Here is a 16,602-nt window from a genome sequence, read left to right as displayed (position 1 = left end):
TTGTAGACATTCATGGTCCCCAGAGAATATAGCCTACTCACTTGGTTGGTGGTTTGAGTGAAATGTTGCCCCTGGATGAATTATACTAACTTTGGTGATTACCTTAACTTTCCTCATCAGGTCCATTGTCCAATACTTTGAATACCTAAAGCCTGCAAAACTAACGACTTTGTTTTTAGTGCTAATTAGCCAATGTCAGCATGCTAACACACTATGGTGACCATAGTAAACATTATACTTGCTAAACATCAGCATCATCACTGTGAGCATGTTAACATGCTGATGTTAGTGTTTAGCTCAAGTCCAGCCTCACAGAGCTGCTGGCATGGCTGTACTCTTAGACTTGATAACCGTTCTTGGTTGCACTACACAAACACCTAGTAATAGTTCTTATTTTAGGGATTATATCAAATCAGCACTAAATGTTCAGTGAGCTGTCTAACAACATGGACATTCAAACAACTACAGACTTTTTTCCGAACTGAGTTTCAAGATGACGAGAAGATTCAGAGAGAAAGTGTGCAGTTAAATTGCTCACGTGTATATTCAAATTGTGTTCTCACTTAACATGCAAATGTTAAAATCAGAAAAACTGCAGTTGGTTAAATTTCTGTGTTACATAGCTTTTGAGTAAACAGGGAAGAGACAATGTGTCAAAAGCTTTAACAATCCCAATAATATACATCCTGGTTAGCTGAGGTCAGCTGAGGTCAGCTGAGTGCAAGCAGTCAGGTATGATGTGACCGTGGAAATGGGTGGCGCCACACGATTTCCACAATGCTTTTCCTAACAGCAGGGACACTTACCCTTTGTTTACGAGCGTGGTTCCTCCTCTTGAAAAACAATATGAGCTTCTTCCTCATGACTTGGTTTCTAAAAGAGAATAACAATCAATCAGTGAAATGGTGATAAAGCTATGTTCATTAGCAAATTTACCAGAAAGCATAATACATAAAAAAGTAATGCCCTACAAAAAAAATTTCAGAATGAAAAGGCAAGAGATATGTATTCCCTTCAGCTAGTACACATATACCTTTGTAAATTTTAATATTTTTGAGGGATAGAGCTTGATATATTCTCCAGCGACCCCACCAAAAAAACATTATGGACATCATTGTTTATTTGCACTGTTGCAGCTACAAAATACTGGGAACTCTTGTGTTGTTGTGTTGACTCACGATGGCGGCTGTGGGGGGAGAATAGTTAGAGAGCTGACCCTGAGAGTGTGGCTCGTAGAGCAGATTCACACAGAGGTGGTCTCTGTCCTGATAAAAGACTGAGCCAGATGGGCCGCTCTCCTGGTACACACTGATAAGGCGTTTATCCTAGACGGCCTGGCCTTCAGCCCCCCTCCCAACACAACCCTACTTTAAAAACACACCTACTGCAGACACACATGTTCTTTCACTTCCTTTCTCAATCACTCTCCTTACTGTCTGTAGGGCGACTCGGCAATCACATTAGACAGAATTATCAGCTGGGTTTATCTTGCTGAGGTCAGCGTTACCTCCAGCACTTTCCTCAGCTGAGATGGTTCCCATCCTGTTAGTGTGCTAAGCATCACGTCTGATGTAATGTTCTTCCACCTGTCTAGGCCGACAGATGTTCATGAAATGAATCTAGAGAAGAAATGTAGATACTCACGTCTTGATGTTGTCATGGTACACCTTTGTGTCTGATGGCTGATTGTAGAGGGGCTAAAAAGGGGAAAAAGCAGACCAGGGACAGGCAGTGGTTTAATCATTAGCTATTAGGCAAGCAGTAATATCTAACTTGCTACTGAGCTAAGCATGACCTTTTCCTCAAAGCACATGAAAGGGCAAAAATTATTATTAACCATTAAATCACATACCAGCTCAACCTTAGGACCAAGACCTTCCAGTACTTTATGGGCCTCTTCAGCTTTTTTCTAGAAAAAAAAAAAGAGATTGTATTTTAATTACAAGGTCAGGGCTCAACACGAACTTTTCAGCTTTTGATTGTCAAAACTGAAAATATGGTTGCCATTTTTAGTCACCTTATATTTTGAGTAATTAAGATACTATGCAGTTACAAGTAGCTATGTAATGTAAATGTGCCAAAAAAGAATAAAAAAGTTCTTATAATTTTCATCCAGCTCAACGATGCCAGGATACTTTGCCTCCCAAGACTTCACAAATTTTCTTTTTGTTTTTCGTTCAGGATCATCCAATTCAGCCATATTTCAATATCATTAATGCAACAAATATTTTAAAAAAATATTTATTTTTGGGTGCACATTTTGCAGTTTGCAGTCCTTATTTTATGCATGATAAAAAATGGTTGCCAATGGCAACCTGGCAGCTCTTACTGTTGAGCCCTGAAGGTCTACAAAAGTAAAAAGAAACTGCAATTGGAGCGTATTCAAAAACAAAACATTTCACCTGGAAAAACCTTCCATCTGACGATCAATATTATAAGTGGGATATACTTATACTAATTATACAATTATATACAAATATAATTGATATGATACATTTTTAGTGGCTACAGCATAAACGGAAGCTTCAATTAATGAGCCTCTGCAAATGATACATTTAAAAGTGAGCAGTTGCACCTGCCTGAAAGGAGCGATATGTGATACAAGAAAAAAATAAATAAATAAAAAAGAACGTTCACACTCTGCTGCATAATTAATATGGTTGGCTACGACAGTTTTCCTGGATCAGTAAAGGACTGGCAGCTTATTCAAGATACTCAGAACGATACTAGATAACTCCTGATTTCCCCTTTTCATAAGCCCACATCTACAGACTGAGACAAACAGCCGCAGCTGCCAGACTGGATGCTGTGCATGCTGCTGGAGCAGCTTTACAGCCTAAAGGGTTAATGGCTGACTGAGAAGGAAGGCGTGTCTCAGCACTCTCCTACCACAACATTGTCTGACGGACATGAACTACAGTGACCTCCATAAACACACACACACTCATTCATTCCCCTATTGTTCAGCTGAAATACAGATAATGAGATAATGATGCCTGTGCACTTGACTTTTAGCTTATTGTATTCTTAATTCTTTATAAAAAAGTTAGACAAAAATAAATTGAGAAATATCTGACAAAATTGCACTGCAGTAAAAACATTTCTAACATCAGTAATGCATATACTATAATATTACGTCTGAAAATCAAAACATCGCTATGCCAAATGCTGTATTTCGACATGGGAGGGATACTCGCGCAGAGCTGGGCTGTGATCAAACTCGAACATTAAACCCATATCTCGGCATGTACACCACTGTTTATTGAAAGACAGCACCACTAGAGACGCTACATTAACTCTTAAGTTTCCTGTAGCTGCTCCACAATAAAAGCCTCCCACTGGTTTGCCAGTGGACAATTTAATGTAAATCAGCAGCAGGAGGAAACTGCATCAGCAGTAACTTCGCTTTCAGCCATATCTGAGCGGAGTTAAAACAGTAAAATAAGGTGGATACTTGAAAGCAGGAACAGGCGCATGAGGGAAAACTAAACTCCAAACCACAGAGATTCAGTTAGAAGCAACAAAAGCACTGAGAGCTGAATGCAGAGAGACTTAAAGACACATGTTCAGGCATCAATTTAGCGCAAAAATGGCTTGTTTTGAGATAAGAGATTGTCACTGGTTGTGCTGTGGTCGCCATGGTTATCCCCTGCTGTGCAGAGCGTGCCGCGGCTCCGCACAATTTTAGCTGGTTAACCCTGGCTGGTGGGAAAACAAAAACAAGCTACTTCCAGCTTTGAGGATGCACAGAGATGATAGATACAAGAACAGCTGCAGTTGTTTAGAACACAAACAGAATGACTGAGGAGAACTAATGCTTGTGTGTCTCGATGTTCGCAGCAGATGACTAACCCTGTTCTCATCGTAGATGATCTGGACTATGCTGCGATGCTTGTGTTCCACTGGGGGAGGGGTCACTGGCTTTTCTGGCTCCACTGGCTTTGCTGCTTCCTCCTCCAGTTGTTGCTAAGAGACAACACCAACACAAAACATTTTGACCAATAGCACACAAGAAAAAAACACACAAAACACAAAAGAGAACATAGGGAGCCTCCTTTCTTCTATTCACAACCCAATTAAACATTTTGTATGTTTTTTGTCTGTATTCGTTTTCATATGGTGGAAAATGTTGTTTGGTGGATGCGTGTACACGGTGTTGATCTGATCTCCACTTCTGATATCTAAGGCACATGCAGGCATTATCAGATTACTCTCTTACAGGCTTGTTCAAGTATGACTTCTTTGTTGTTTTTTTAAACAGATCTGAAGGTTTGACCTGGTGAGTGTTTGGTAGGTCAATGTTTACAAGTCAAAGGTTATGTAAACTACCAGGTTACAGAGATTAGGAGTTCCTGAAATACCTCAAATAAACAATAAATCCCTGAAAATCTTTGGGAAAACGTAGATTGAAAAAAAAGACACATACTCTGTCCCGGCAAAGCTCATCTTACATTCCTATCTAATGAGACCGAATTCCAAAAAAGATAGCAGGAGAAAAGCAGCCACAAACGAGATTAAGAACTAGATGATCCAGACAGGAAAAATAAGCCCGTAGCTCTAGAAATTCAGTTCCTTGCGAGCACCTTATTGGGAAAAGACATACAGTAGATGATGGGAACAAGCTTGTTAAGCCATAGATCTGTAAAAGTATCTTATGAATTGCTTTCTGGAGACTTCTGGAGTCATGTGCACGGCTTCAAAAATGATTGGCTGTTTCCTCCCCTCCATGTCTGAACTATACCACATTTTGTATATAATGTATATATACTGTATTGTATTGTGGCAGTATGTTTTTGTTGTGTGTGCCACGTGATTATATGTTTTGTGTTTGAGCGCACCAAAACAAATTCCTTATCATCTGCTGGTGATGTGACAATAAATAATTTAATCTTAAACCGAAGTTATACTTTGCGGGTCTGCGAGTACGTGAGGGTCCATGTGACATAAATGTCCTCATCAGAGGGTTTACGTGTAAGCTCTGTGTGGATGTCCGCGTACCGGCAATGTGTTATGACTACACGGACCTGTCCGTCTTGTCCACGCAGCTACTAGGTTACAAATGGCAGCGTAGCAATCTACTGCGCATGTGAGGAACTCTTCCTTATTCTCTTTACAATACATCTATTCAAATTGTATCTGGATTATTAACAAGTGACGGCTGCTGTATATACAATAATCATCACACCTCAACAAATTCACAGCATTGTCAGTAAACAGTCACCGTCAATCCTGTTCTTTTAAAACTTAATTACACTAAATACAAATCCAGTTCAGGACATTGACAACTTATGCTTAGTGGTTTATAATTACACATCATTTTATAAAAACAACAAGGATTAACAACGCCTCATTGCTGTTCTAAAATGACAATCACTTCAGCCTGTCATTGGTTATAGCTTAATTAAAATAACAAGAGAAATCATTAGTTGTGCCAAGTTTTCATCCAATGATTCATTGGGTTTGGTGCATGTTGTGAGAAGAAGTGTTTCACTAGGTATTAGGTAACCAACCTGCTTTTTCTTCAACTTGAAAATCTGCTGCTCCACTTTAGCGATCTCTCGGTCCACGCGGTCCATGCTCTGGATCAGCTCCTCTTTGGATAGTTTGGAAGGAGAAGCGTCCTGGTCATCGCCCATGTGTAGTGTAGGTCCTCCTGCAGACGGGGACTCCACTTTGACAGAGAACTGAGACTCCTGGCAAAAACAAAAAAGGTAAATTGAGTTTAAAAAACTACAGCTCAAGATCTGTACAAAGCCGAATTATTCAATCCAGTCCTGCAGGCATATTCTGCATCTATATCCATCTATATCATCTGTATCTATTGCTAATAGTACACGCAAACACATACTGACATTATAAACCACAGAGAAGACAGAAGTTATTTCTCATTATGAGGAGAGGGCTATTAAAGGTCACTACAATCACTAGTGTTGTAAACCATGGTGTAGTTCAATAGTGCATAACAATAGAAAAGTCAAGTGTCATTACTCAGTTTGTCTCTGCAAGGACAAAAATGCAAATGTGACTTCCTGGTTTGCAAAAGTAGGTGAAGAGGAACAGGGCTCACCTTTTTGACCTCCACAGAGGATCTTAGACTGTCCTGCACTGTATGGGTCATGGGCAGGACAATACCCCCGGCAGAGGGAGGCGTACGGGAGATGTGGGCCTCGACAACAGTCTCCATGCGAGGGCGTTTAGACTCCAAGGCCTCATGCTCAGACTGGGCTGAGATGGAGTGAAACTGCTGTTCGTAACCATGGCGTCTCTCTGGAGGCCTGAAGAACAGAAGTAAACAAAGAATTACAGGACATATTAGAGGCTACATCTGGCTGTCTGGATGTATGACTCCCAAACTGTAATCTGGGGACATCCACGGCATCCCTGAGGGAGTGCAAAAGGAAAAACTACTCTCCAATACAGACTTAGAGAATTTAAAGTTAAGCCGTACCTTTCAGTTCCAGGGTGGAATTCAGACAGTAAAGATGGTCTTCTCCGACCCTGAGGATCTTGCATGTGAGTCCGGTAGTCTGGGACGGTGAAATCCTGAAGGCAAGAGGTACACACCATGAACAAATTTATAAAGCAATCTGATCAAGGTCACGACAGTATGAAAGAGTACAAATCATGCTTACAAAGAGACAAAGTCCTGTCCACACTGGGCAACACATCCACCTCATGCAACAGATATGCTTCAGTTTTAATCAATACAGCTGTCTACACTGGCTGCTTTGGTTCATTCACGCTTTACACACAAAACTGTGACCCGAAGCATCATTTTTGGCGTCACGTCTTTTTTCTCTCAGCTTGCACAACACTGATGATGTATTGGTCTGTGAGCGCTGTTAAAAGCTGCCCGAGGGGCGTCCTGATGGCCTAAAGGCCCTGACACACAATTTCAGGCTGTCAGGTGAGTGTCTGTCGCCCTAGTTTTTGTGGTGTGTCCCGAACCGTTGGCAATATTCAACCTTTTTATGGCCGATTCAGCATGTTGAATCGGCGGTGGAGCCCGTCTGTGAGAGAAATCACTCTGATTGGCTGTTCAGCTTAAGCGAATCAGTGCACGAGAAGAGAAACGAGTGTGAGGAAAGCAACCCAACAAGTAAACTTAAGAGGGCGCACACAAAAGTCTCTTCTCCTTTTCATCTTCATCTCATCTGATCATTCGGAAACACGGATATTTTCCCAATGACATGGCCATCTGGAATGAAGTTACTTTATTTTATGCACGTCTCATAACAACGGCTTGTAATCCGCCGTCCGGTTTCCCTTTTTGAATGACAAATACGGAGATTACTGCTAGGGCTTTTTAATGACAAAGATGACAGATTTAAAACAAATTAAATACTTGTTTATTGTTAAATGCAGAACACAGAAGGGAAATGAGGCGCAGTGTTTTTTTCAGCTGAGTTGTGTTAGAGTGCTAAGATACCAAATATCAAAATGTCGGTACAAAGTAGAGTGCTCGCACTGGATGAAGGGAAGGCTGAAGCCCGTAGGGAGAGAGGGCAGACCTGCTGGTCTATGTATTCATTTCTCTACTCCATTGATGTTGTTGTCCAGCACTTGTAGCTACATGTAGGATGTGACGACTTGTCTTTGTGGCGTTTTACCCATAGATGAACATTTTTCAACTCTCGGCGACCAGAAAGAAAAACACCAAACATGCAGCGCTCAGTGAAGAAAAGACGCTCAGCACCTCGTCACGCTGCTGCCATTTGTAGCAGAGTAAAAGTGTAAAAAAGTGGCACACGTGAACATAGTGGTTGTGGCGGTTGCTTGCCATCCCGTACGGTTGGCTTGTCAATAGCGCGGTATTGCGACAGCCCTAACTACCGCTACCTGCTGGTGTGGTGTTATTTCCTCTCACGCAGGCGCAGAACATACGCGCTAGTTGGCCGTCAGCTGTAGTCTTGTAGTCGACGTGAGGCGACGCAAACAGTTGGTCTCTGTCACCGCTAGTTCTTTGATGTCGGTTTGGTGTGTCTGGGCCTTTAAGCACTCACCATTTAATTGCAACATCCCCAGTTCAAGTCCGGCCGGGGACCTTTGTTGCATGTCACCCCCCCTCACCCTCCTCATTTCCTGTAAGCTCTCTGCTGTACTCAATCTAATAAAGGCAAAGTTCCTAAATTAACTCTATGGACATTTCTACCACTCAACAACTGCAGTTCCTCTGAGCAGAAGAGTACAAGACATAGACACAACTGTCCGCATTTGGAGTTCTAATTGCTAAATACTAAAAACTGACTTATCTCCCGCTGATATACACGCATATGTTGCAACCGGTCTACAAATTAAAATTACAAGGAAGGGACATGCATTTATTATCAATACAGGTGGAGATGACCATATAGCAATAAGAACAGATCATGTACGAGCACACTGTGGAACCAGGGCTGGCCCAGACGTGGGGCAAGACTTCGGCCCTCTTTCAAACATCTCATCAGTCTGAGCACAATTAAATGACTGAAACCGGTAACACTGCTCCGATCTGATCTGACAAACGAAAATGAATTTTGTTGCCGTCAAGAAAACTGATTAAAACCTTTTTAATACTCCAAAGCTTTTATCAAAAAGCTATTGGTTAAAGGACACATTCATACTATCAGCACACTGAGACCAAACAAACCTGAACAAGCAAATGCAGTTACAGGAAACATTTCATAACGCCCAGTCAGATTTAAGCAAACAATTCCAAATGCCCAGAAATGCACCGCCGACAGGTTTCTGTGAAAGTAAGTTTCTAAGAAGTGTGTCATCCAAAATGGCTGACAAACGTGATCCAACAGTCATAACAGTCAAATGAACACGCACCTGGAAAGTGAGCAGCAATTAAATATTATACGAACTTCATATAATTAGGATTGAACTGAATATCACAAATATTTGTTCAGTATTGAGACAATGACTACCACGATTCTTTGTTCATCTTAATTAGGGCATTGTAATTTGAACTTCTCTTTTTTTTTTGTTTAATATATAAACATGCATTAATTGTACTAATAGTAAAAGTTTGTGTCTTATTGGGCACCTCGATAACAAGGCTCCTAACCGCAGCGGCCCGGGTTTGAATCCAACCTGCGGCCATCTCCGCATGTCTCCCCCTCTCTAGACTATCCACTGCCCTATACATAAAGGCTTGAAAATGCCAAAAAAAATCTTTAAAATATTAATAAAACCAGAATCAATAAAAATATTAACACTAATAATAATAATAATAATAATAATAATGCTACCACAGCAGTAAATAATTGAATATCCGCTACATTTAGTGTGCACGTAGTGAAAATGCTGTTGCTGCCGCAGCTGGGTTTAGGCAACGGAGAGACCTTCAGCTGAAACCACGGCGAGCTAGGCGGAACCCCCACCTCCGACTCCGTGTGTAGCTGCAAATCAGCGACGAAGAGGTCAGTGGACACGCGTTACCTATTCAGATTAACTGCACAAACAGATTTAGGGCGCAGCATAAAGGCTTCGTTTGACAAATATCTCTGATTAATCTGAATTAACTCTGGTTAATCCCATAAACTTCAAATTGTACTTGTTAGTTTGTTAGTGCACTTCACCGTAACAAACTCTTCATCTAATCCAATCAGTAATGCTCTGCACGGACCTGACTTTTAAGTCTGAACGCAACCCACCAAGGTCAACGCTGAGTTCAAATAATTTTATTAGAAAATCTGGCTGAATCTGGCTCGAATCTTTCGTGAGCATGGGACGACAACAATCCAACGTATTACCTTGAATTAAATCCTGATCCAGTTGGTTAGGAAACTACAGCAAAAATGTAGCTCTAAGTAGACATACTGCAAATGTAACCCGTTCACTGTATTTAGTAAGTGTTTCCTGTATAGTACAACAAAAGCTGAAAAGTCTAAACGGTTAAATAGTTTTGATGCCTTATATTCTCAAGTCAAACTTTACAATCAATATCAGAAAGAATAAATTAAATTCTGATTTCAGGATCCAACCATTTCGCTGTAAAGCACTGTAACTTTAAGAAAAGTTATTTACTATATATCATTATTATTCGTAGAAGTTTGCTTACATATAAACCTCCAATGCCTCAGAGTAAAGTCAACTTGTAAAAGCCCACAGTGTCTTGAGTGCTGGCCCAATTATGACAAAGACAAACATGACCGTTAGCTCAAATACAACGATGCAGAAGGACGATTTTACCTGTTGGTGGCGCGAGCCGCTGAAGGTGTACTGGACAGAATGTGGCGGGTACCGGCCCTGCTCGCTGCTGAAGCTCCCCTGGCTGGGGGGGTAGCCCGAGCTACTGGACATCCTGACTCAGTGCTCGTGGGCTGCTGCTGCTTCAGAGGTTTGAGCTAGACCATGTTTGGAGACACAAACCACCTGCACCAAGACAGAAACACAGTCACATTTTAGACAGATTGAAGCCTCTTAAATATATTTTTATGCATGACGAACAATCTAAGAAAAGGACTCAGCCACCTAACATGAAATCATACTACGTTATATTGAAAATATTGGATAGTAGTGTCAAAAAAAATGCAGCACTTTTGAGAGACGTAGTGCTGCTGCAGCATCACACAGAGTGTAGAACTCAAGATGAGCTATCGTGAGAGGTCTGTCGAGCATAGAGTGTGCTATCAAGGCAGTATGCACTACATAAACACTAGACACAACAAGAGGGAGCGCCACAAATCTTAATGATAGTATGTTGGTAAAACGCAGATCTTATTTGAAAGTCAGTACAGTAAAAAAATCACTCATATCTCTGTGTTTCCATGCAGGTGAGTATAGGCCTAAAGCACTGCCCACCCTGCAGATATCACATCTTGTTGCCAGTGTGGGTAATAAGGTTAGAATCAAATCCAAAATACATCACTCTTAGCTCTTACTTTACCTTACAGGGGCGGGAATATAAATCACGGCTTTTGAAACAGAAGTGAAAGGATGATCTTGGAACAACTGGTACATTAATGAAAAAAACACTTTGGGCTGTGCAGCTGCAGCTCAGGAAAACACCAAAACAGGATTTCTGTGGGTGGAAAGAACAGGAGCCTGTTCTTCAAAAATGGATAACTGAGTTAACTTGATTCGACTTTTGAATTTGTTATCAGCCTGGATTCTTTTGTTCTTTATAAATAGAAAATATGTTAATAATAATTAAAAATGCAGGCATTAAATTCCCTCCGCTCCGTCCATCAAACATTCAGATCTTCCTCAACCTTAACTGAGTAGTTTGATTGGTCTGAACAGAATCATTAATCATGCTAAGACCGCCACAAGTGAGTATTGTTGGAAAAAAAACGTATATAAAAATATAAACAAAAACATGGCCAGTAGGCATTTTGCAGATATATTGAAATAATCACATTATGTTAAAGGATCAGTGTGTAAAATTTCAGGGGATCTATTTGCAGAAATGGAACATAATATTCATAACTATGTTTTCATTATTGTATAATCATCACTAAGAATTGTGTTTTTGTTAGCTTAGAATGAGCCCTTCATATCTACATAGGGAGCGGGTGCACTTCAGAGTCTGCCATGTTGCACCGTCATGTTTCTACCACCACATCAACACTAATTTCAGTTTCAAAACAAAAACGATCTCCATCCAGAGGAGCGTTTTAGGGCCGTTTCATAATTAATCACCATCCATACTACTACGCCCGAAAACGCATATCACACGACCATTCACGTACACTCACGGGGCATGCGCGTGATGGTATAAACAGGAAGCAGCGCTGTTGGTTAATACTACAAAGGAAGAACAGCAAAGGCGAAATGCTGAATTTAACTGCACAAACAGCTGCTAGCATAGACAACAGGGTCAGCAACGCTTGTAACTCATCCTCCATGTTGAAATGAACCACTTGTGGTCAAGGCTGACATCTTTTGTTTTCTTCTGGAAAAGGTTCACATGATAGGGGCATGACAAATCAGGGAAGGGCACGTCATGATATGTAAGTCCATGCTCAAATCTATAAGTAGTTTAGCCTACTATGACTTTGATCCAATTTTAGCAAATTAGTTGAATCAGAGAGACATATAATTATCAATTGGCCATGCAAATTCATGTCTTGTGAAAACAATCTGTTGTTAGTTAAAAGGGATTGGCAGGGTGTGTCATTTCATAGTTTAAATATTTTTTGATGGGAAAATTGTTCCGATTTTAATTAACTTCTGCTGTGCAGCTGTGGTAAAAAAGGTGCAGCCTCTGTAGCCTTACACGCCATGCCAGCCAATCATATGAGCAGTTGGTTTCAACTTTCCACGTTTGCATTATTTCTGAATAAAAACCCATGGTTAACTGGTGTAATTTTACCCAAGATGAACAAATCAATCCCCCACTTGTATTTAAACATGTGAGTTGAAGAGAAATTACCAAGTTTATCTTAGCTGCTCAAAGTCATGTTTGCCTGGATCAGAATAGGACAGAGCCAGGAAGCATCATCACACAGTACTTTACAACTTCTCAACTAAACAAACACATAGATTTTGTATTTGGTCTGCAACAAAAACATGCTACCAAAAACACACAGAAAAAGTTTCTGCGTCACAGGACTTTTTTTGTTGCTCTTTTGGTCTTTCTTCCAACATAAGAATCTGTGTTCTGCTGGCTCGAGTATTTTTATTCTAGGTCTGCAAGATTTACAGCATGACCACCATGCCAAGACATTATGATGCTAACTTCAGGGATGGAAAAGCTACAACCGTTGCCACCATAACCAGGGTGGGAAGCTGTTATTTTATTTCAATCCGCAGGCCACATAGTTTGGTGGGTCCCATAATTTGAGATCCACTTTCACAATTTCAGAAATGATACTAAAAATATCATCGGGTGTCTTGACACAGTGACTTGTAAAAGAAACTAACAACCGCATTGACTGTGACTGGTGGATGGTTTTGATTTTTTTTTAACCATAAGAGTCATTACCCATTTAGAATAACATAACTTTGTACCTTTGTAAACCACTAAAGCAGTTCAGCAAAGGTTGTTACGGCCCATGTTTTCTACACAAAGCCAACACCTCTCAGCTCCAAATCTGGTTCTTAAATGTATATGAGGTTAAGTCTCATTTCCAAGAGCACCTTTTGGCTTTGAGCCAAACTAATGTAGGGCAAATCATCTCAAAGCAAATTGTCAAATGGGAGAGACAAACGTAAATGTCAAAATGTGAAGAGCAATTGAAACAACAAAAGAAGAACTCTTGAAGAACACCCTGCAGCACTACAGCTGCCTTGAAATATTACAACCAGCAATCACAGTTTTACTTTCACCGTTCTGTTTTTTTCTTCACTTTATTTACAGATTTAAGTTGATATACCAAAAAATGAATGGCCGATCAACTGAAATTGATTACTGACTGAAAGAAAATCAAATAAAAATGCTTCAAAATTAGGAACTTGTGTTGTATTCTGAGGTGATGACCAAATATTTACCAGTATGGCTCACACCTATCAAACAGGAAACAAAATGTGTTGCACTGGTGTGGTTAGGGAGGATTTTGTCATAATGTCAAGTGGCTCCTTTGCAAATACATTATTTGTTCCTGTGCTCCCAATGGAAAAATTAAACTAAAAAGACACAGACCTCCTGGGTCTGCCTTTTGTCTCAGCATCCTTCCTGTTTAGCAAGACATCAATTGTTTTATTATACAAAGCAACTGATTGAGCAGGATAATACTCATATGCTTACCATTAGAATCAGCTGCTGCAGGCCTGGTTAGAGACCTGACTGTCCACAACATGTTTCTCAGTTTGTATCCCTGCTTTTGTAATAACATGCACAGAAATGCATGATGGGAATCAATTAATGGACCTTTTTTTCAATACAGTTGATGATGCATCCCTATCGCATCTAAAAAATATATATTGTGGATACAGCTCATTCACCCCTGGGTGTTCCCACACCTCTATCATTTCAATTTAAACTGTTTTTAGAAGTGGTTGCAGGCATTTTGATAGTAGAGGCATGCAGTTTCAGGTTATAAAAATGACTTATGGTTAATATATTTCCTTTACACGGTTAAGTTCTTAGTACAGTTAATTTTAGAAAGCATTTGCAATGCTCTCTGATGATTTCCCAGCAAACCTTTTGTCTCAGCATCCTTCCTGTTTAGCAAGACATCAAATCCCTCAATTGTTTTATTATTCAAAGCAACTGATTGAGCAGGATAATATTGATATGCTTACCATTAAAATCAGCTGCTGCAGCCCTGGTTAGTGACCTGACTGTCCACCACATGTTTTTATCCCTGCTTTTGTAATAATTTTCACAGAAATGCATGATGAGGAATCAATTAATGGACCTTTTTCACAATACAGTTGATGATGCATCCCTGAATGTACATAAAAATATATTGTGGATACAGCTCATTCAACACCTGGGTGTTCCCCTACCTCTATCATTTCAATGTAAACTGGTTTTAAATTGTATTTTCCATAGTGGTTCAATGCATTTTGATAGTAGAGGCATGCAGTTTCAGGTTATTATTAGTTATATTTTCTTTACACGGTGAAGTTCTTAGTACAGTTAATGTTAGAAAGCATTTGCAATGCTCCTCTGATGATTTCCCATCAAACCCAGCAGCCATGGTGAACTTCTAGGCCTCATACATGACCATGCTTTTGTGATAACTTGCACAGAAATGCATGATGGGAATCAATTAATGGACCTTTTTCACAATACAGTTGATGATGCCTCATCTCTTTTGATATGAATGCACATAAAAATATATTGTGGATACAGCTCATTCACCCCTGGGTGTTTCCCTACCTCTATCATTTCAATTTAAACTGGTTTTAAAATTGTATTTTCCAAAGTGGTTGAAGGCATTTTGACTGTAGAGGCATGCAGTTTCAGGTTATTATTAGTTGTATTGTCTTTACACAATTTTAGAAAGCATTGCAATTGTTTTATTATACAAAAGCAACTGATTGTGCAGGATAATATTAAAATGCCTACCATTAGAAACAGCTGCTGCAGCCCTGGTTAGTGACCTGGCTGTCCACCACATGTTTTTCATCCCTGCTTTTGTAATCACTTGCACAGAAATGCATGATGGGAATCAATTAAGGGACCTTTTTCACAATACAGCTGATGATGCATCCCTGAATGTACATAAAAATATATCATGGATACAGCTCATTCAACACCTGGGTGTTCCCACACCTCTATCATTTCAATGTAAACTGGTTTTAAATTGTATTTTCCATAGTGGTTCAATTTTAGAAAGCATTTGCAATGCTCCTCTGATGATTTCCCATCAAACCCAGAAGCCATGGTGAACTTCTAGGCCTCATACATGACCATGCTTTTGTAATCACTTGCACAGAAATGCATGATGGGAATCAATTAAGGGACCTTTTTCACAATACAGCTGATGATGCATCCCTGAATGTACATAAAAATATATCATGGATACAGCTCATTCAACACCTGGGTGTTCCCCTACATCTATCATTTCAATTTAAACTGTTTTATATTGTACTTCAGGCATTTTGATAGTAGAAGCATGCAGTTTCAGGTTATAAAAATGAATTATGGTTAGATATATTTCCTTTACACGGTTAAGTTAATTTTAGAAAGCATTTGCAATGCTCCTCTGATGATTCCCCATCAAACCCAGCAGCCATGGTGCACTTCATGGCCTCACACAGTGAGAAACAGTGATGAATCCTGCTTCTGTGTGTTGTTATTGTTGTCTTTAACACCCATTCTGTTATATTAGATTCTAGCTTATCTTTGGGGGGATGGGTCTGTTTCCACAACACACAGAGCTTTTCCCGGAAATGCACCAAAAAACACGCACAATAACCAACCTCAGCTCAGAAGTACATGCTTCTTTAACACCTCAGAGTAACAACAGAGAGTGTGAGATGTTGTTGTTGTCAGCTAGCAGCTCTCTCAGCCTGGAGTTCACCTTTCAATGCTCAAACACGACGCCATCTTGAACGGCAGATTTCCATCGTAGGACCGGAGAGAGCTTCACATTGCGGGCTAATTAGACGTGTAGACGGGTATATTAGAAGCTAGTATTGAAGATATGTACTCACCGCATGTTTAGAAGCTGTACCAGTGGGAGAGAAAGGTTTCTCTGGGTGTTAATATGAGTGAATTGTTGATTGTAAATCCGCGGGTTGTTGGTTGAGCTGTGAGACTGAGCAGACTGAAGGCTGCGCCGCATTTGTCGGTCGATATCCTGACAGGGTGAAATAAATTATCACAACTCGGTTGAATACACTGTGTATTAGTATACCTCTATCTTCGTTTATGTATAATAAAAACAATAACATACATGTTTATGAAGTAAGTTCACTGTTATATTACTCATTTCATAAATACGTTTTAAAAGAAATATTTTTACTTTTATGTACCTTTAAGGATAATGCAGTGTGACACCTAAAATCGTCCCCCTCAAACACAGTACCTTTCCTGGTGTTAATAATAAAAAGTGTAATTTTCACTTTTCAACTTTTGATTTAAATAAATTTAAAATCAAATTTCTTCTACAAATCTTTTTTTTTTCAATATTATATTTATTTGTTTTTTTGCTCATTTTTAAACAACAGAACAAACATTCACAAACGTCCCCAAATAATAACATTCCCATACAAAGA

General features: G+C 39.8%; 1 protein-coding gene across 8 annotated transcripts in view; it reads right to left on the bottom strand.

The window, feature by feature from the left end:
• The window catches only part of ncor1 (nuclear receptor corepressor 1), a 67,793-nt gene extending 51,612 nt beyond the window's left edge, over nt 1-16,181 (bottom strand). For 6 of the 8 annotated variants that reach the window (XM_037749163.1, XM_037749165.1, XM_037749168.1 and 3 more), the window contains exons 1-9: nt 16,039-16,181; nt 10,180-10,362; nt 6,449-6,543; nt 6,068-6,275; nt 5,511-5,693; nt 3,853-3,966; nt 1,853-1,909; nt 1,645-1,697; nt 807-873 (exon numbers count right to left, since the gene is read on the bottom strand). In XM_037749163.1, coding sequence (XP_037605091.1) covers nt 807-873; nt 1,645-1,697; nt 1,853-1,909; nt 3,853-3,966; nt 5,511-5,693; nt 6,068-6,275; nt 6,449-6,543; nt 10,180-10,290 — 888 coding nt within the window. In that variant the 5' untranslated portion in view covers nt 10,291-10,362; nt 16,039-16,181. Of the gene's footprint in view, nt 1-806; nt 874-1,644; nt 1,698-1,852; nt 1,910-3,848; nt 3,967-5,510; nt 5,694-6,067; nt 6,276-6,448; nt 6,544-10,179; nt 10,363-16,038 lie in introns of those variants that run through there. The other 2 variants (XM_037749167.1, XM_037749170.1) reach the window with 2 other exon arrangements.
• Nucleotides 16,182-16,602: the final 421 nt, after the last annotated feature.

The sequence above is a fragment of the Sebastes umbrosus genome, chromosome 17 (assembly GCF_015220745.1).
Source record: "Sebastes umbrosus isolate fSebUmb1 chromosome 17, fSebUmb1.pri, whole genome shotgun sequence".
Lineage (NCBI taxonomy): Eukaryota > Metazoa > Chordata > Actinopteri > Perciformes > Sebastidae > Sebastes > Sebastes umbrosus.
This window is presented reverse-complemented; position numbering and strand designations above follow the sequence as displayed.